The sequence below is a fragment of the Limulus polyphemus genome, unplaced genomic scaffold (assembly GCF_000517525.1).
Source record: "Limulus polyphemus unplaced genomic scaffold, Limulus_polyphemus-2.1.2 Scaffold4903, whole genome shotgun sequence".
NCBI lineage: Eukaryota > Metazoa > Arthropoda > Merostomata > Xiphosura > Limulidae > Limulus > Limulus polyphemus.
In genome coordinates this window covers 39,370-43,352 of record NW_013670513.1, presented here as the reverse complement: position 1 = coordinate 43,352, position 3,983 = coordinate 39,370, and the positions used below count along the sequence as shown (strand labels likewise).

At 31.8% G+C, this 3,983-nt stretch overlaps 1 protein-coding gene across 1 annotated transcript in view; it reads left to right on the top strand.

The window, feature by feature from the left end:
• Positions 1 to 3,983, top strand: part of LOC106471851 (JNK-interacting protein 3-like) — a 70,257-nt gene that overhangs the window by 29,237 nt on the left and 37,037 nt on the right. The window contains exons 7-8 of the mRNA XM_022400466.1: positions 962 to 1,076; positions 2,459 to 2,538. Coding sequence (XP_022256174.1) covers positions 962 to 1,076; positions 2,459 to 2,538 — 195 coding nt within the window. The remainder of the gene's footprint in view (positions 1 to 961; positions 1,077 to 2,458; positions 2,539 to 3,983) is intronic.

Below are 3,983 nucleotides of genomic sequence, written 5' to 3'. Positions count from 1 at the left end.
GTGTATATTTATTTATTGTTATGAAAGTAATTGAAATGTAAATATCAGAAACTTATTAGACTAGATAAGGTTAGAATAGGCTAGATAATGGTAAAAAAACATTTGTTGCTCACGATTAGCTTATGCATTGTGTCATTCAGTACTTTAACTTGAGCTATGCATTTGCCATGTAATTCACAGCTTGTATTGTTAGTTAGACATGATTTTAAGATCAACAAAACAATAAAAGAAAATAAAAACAGATGTGAACTGTTATCAGCCTTAAGCTGTTTAGGAGAACTAATCATAATTTTCTGTTAGTCTTTTTTTTTAGAAAGAAGATATGGCAGTTTAGATTTATTTGGTATTTTTTGTGTGGTGGTTACAAGGTTGGTGAAATCGACTGAGTGCATTTTGTGTTAAGAGTAGAGAAAATAACACATGATAAAGAACTTTCTAGAATCACTTAGGAGGCTTTAGAGGCTATGTAAATGAAATTTGAGCTAAGATTATGATAAGTATTTTCATTCTTGACATGAAAATCAGACTAGTCAGACTGGCTATATAAAGTCAGGGACAAATTTTTACTAAAAAATAATTTATGTGCACAACAGACCTTTTTTACTAGAAACTTGTTAAAATTTGTGAAGATACACGTTGTTATAGTATTTTATTTCTGTACTTATATTTCAAATTATGGTACTTGTTCCATAAATAATGATTGATTAAAAAATACTAGTAATGTAGAAATATTTTAGTAGGTTACTGATGTTGTTTCGAACCTATATAAAAGCTATCATGAATTGATCAATGAAATATGACAGAGGTAAAAGGTTTCTCAATAGTGTATAAATATTTTGTTAGGTTACCAATGTTGTTTAGAAACTAAGAGTTATCATGAGTTGATCAGTGACATGTAACAGGGTTAAAAGGTTTCTCAGAAGCGAGCATTGACTTGATAAAGAACTATGGTTTTCCTTAGGAGGTTGGGCTGGAGAGTTTGGAGCTGATCTGTCGGAGACTTTAGGCAACACTCCAGAGCAAGAAGACATTTCTCTTGATAGTAATGCTGACCTGGATAAGGTTTCCTTATATGGGTAAGATGAACAGCTAGCTACCAAACTGTTCTTTTATCAAATATTTAATTTAGCATTTAGAGCCATGTCCTTCTCTGTCTTCATACATGAAACTAATTTTGTTTTATTCGTTGCTTGTATATATTCATCACGTTTCATTTCTAGAATTATTATACTTTTCTCAAAATTTGTGTTTTCTTCTGTGTGGATGTTGATCGTGGGGGGGGGGGGGGACTGAGTTCTGATTTTTGAATTTTCAAGTTGATTTTATTGGTTTTCCAATTTTCTTAATTTCTTATATGTAGATGAGGTACATGATCATTATGGACATCAGTAGAACCAACCAGCTACTGATGTAAATAGTTGGTATACCATGAGACTGGTGTAGGTACATGATCATTATGAACATCAGTAGAACCAACCAGCTACTGATGTAAATAGTCAGTATACTATAAGACTGGTGTTGGTACATGATCATTATGAACATCAGTAGAACCAACCAGCTACTGATGTAAATAGTCAATATACTATAAGACTGGTGTAGGTACATGATCATTATGAACATCAGTAGAACCAACCAGCTACTGATGTAAATAGTCGGTATACTATAAGACTGGTGTTGGTACATGATCATTATGAACATCAGTGGAACCAACCAGCTACTGATGTAAATAGTCGGTATACTGTAAGACTGGTGTTGGTACATGATCATTATGAACATCAGTAGAACCAACCAGCTACTGATGTAAATAGTTGGTATACTATAAGACTGGTGTTGGTACATGATCATTATGAACATCAGTAGAACCAACCAGCTACTGATGTAAATAGTTGGTATACTATAAGACTGGTGTTGGTACATGATCATTATGAGCATCAGTAGAACCAACCAGCTACTGGTGTAAATAGTAGGTATACTATAAGACTGGTGTTGGTACATGATCATTATGAACATCAGTAGAACCAACCAGCTACTGATGTAAATAGTCAGTATTGGTATACCATGAGACTGGTGTTGGTACATGATCATTATGAACATCAGTAGAACCAACCAGCTACTGATGTAAATAGTAGGTATACTATAAGACTGGTGTTGGTACATGATCATTATGAACATCAGTAGAAGACTATTTACATCAGTAGCTGGTTGGGGTATACTATAAGACTGGTGTTGGTACATGATCATTATGAAAATCAGTGGAACCAACCAGCTACTGATGTAAATAGTCAGGTATACTATAAGACTGGTGTTGGTACATGATCATTATGAACATCAGTAGAACCAACCAGCTACTGATGTAAATAGTCGGTATAGCATGAGACTGGTGTTGGTACATGATCATTATAGCATGAAACTAACGATTCTTAAGAAGAATTAATTATTATATACAATTTTTTGATAGAGAGGAAAGAAGAGCTAACAATCTGTATCAAGAAATGAGCCATAGAGAGTTGGAGTTAGAGCAACAAGCAGATACATCAAGTAAGTTAGAAAATGTTCTGTAATTTTTTATCATACTGTTTTATCACGTCTACCCTATCTCAAAGGCAAAATTGAACCACTAAATTTAAAAAAATGATAGAAAATAAACTTGTAGTCATTCTTCGAAAAACATTAAAAAGAACAACTTCAGAGTCAAAGTTCACTTAGGGAAAGGTTTTTATTTATTTAAGTTTATGCATAAAGAAAGATCAAGAAAATAGCAAATTTTGATTTCAGCTCTGATCAAAATCATTAGTGAATTTCTAGAATTTTTTCCAAGCACAGTACAGCACTCTTATCCGTCTAGGAGGGAAATCGTAATGGCTTTGAACAAAATTGTGCTAATTTAACCTTGTAACTTGAGTACAAGTTTAGTTATATTGATTTTTATCCTATCCCTGTTTCTCAACCTTGGTTGACAAGTACGAAGACATAGGCTGGTGATGTAAACACAAAATGAAAGCAAACTCATTTTCTGCTTGTTTCAACTCTATGAGCCAGTGTGGTTCAGTAGATATCTGTGTAAAGGTCAGAACAATTGATTAAAGTTTAGCTAGGTGATATGTTACTAGAAGAAATGATGTTTCTCAACAACTTCTTTTAGTCCTGATTTTATTTTTGTTAAGGAAAACTTTTATCACTTTATACTTTATTTATTAGGAAAAGAAAAAGTTTTGTGGAACAAGGTGCCTAAGCTTAGTTAAACCATTTTTTTATACTGACCACTTAACTGTTTAAATGGACAATGAAAATCATTTAAAAGAAATATAAAAAAAAAGAGAGAGATTAACCCCCTTGATAAGCAGATTAAATAAAAGTTGGTTTGTTTGTGACTGTGGTTTGGGAAAAGTTATTTTTATTGCATGCCAGTGAAACTATGTGTGTGTGTGTGTGTGTGTTTTCAATTTAAAATGAAGATAAAATTTACAGATATATAAAATAAAAACTTATGAAAGTTTTACAAGAATATGGAAAGGCATAAACAATCTGTAATGAAAATCTACAGCAAAGATAAGCATTTTCAGTTGTTTCTTTAAAAAAAAACATATTGCAACAAAATGTTTTAGTAAGTTCAAAGCTGCAATTTCATACTAATATAAGATATTTTAATTGCAAGAGCTACATTAGCCATAGAAAGTTCTTCTGAAGTTTCAAACTATTTTATCAAGTAATTTTTTATTGGCAATGCAGTAAAAAAACCATACAACACCTGGGTATTGTAGAAATAAATAACAAAATTTGGCTGTTTTTTTCTCTGAGTTTTTAACTGGATGATGTCACATTTTCTCTTAGCCTTTTGCTAGTTATTGTTATTAGTTTGATAAACTGGACTTATTTCAGGAAGCATATTACACCACAAATAGTTATATATATATATATATATATATGTTGTGTGTGTGTGTGTATATATAGTATTGTTTGGTTAATGATGTACTAGTGGTGGT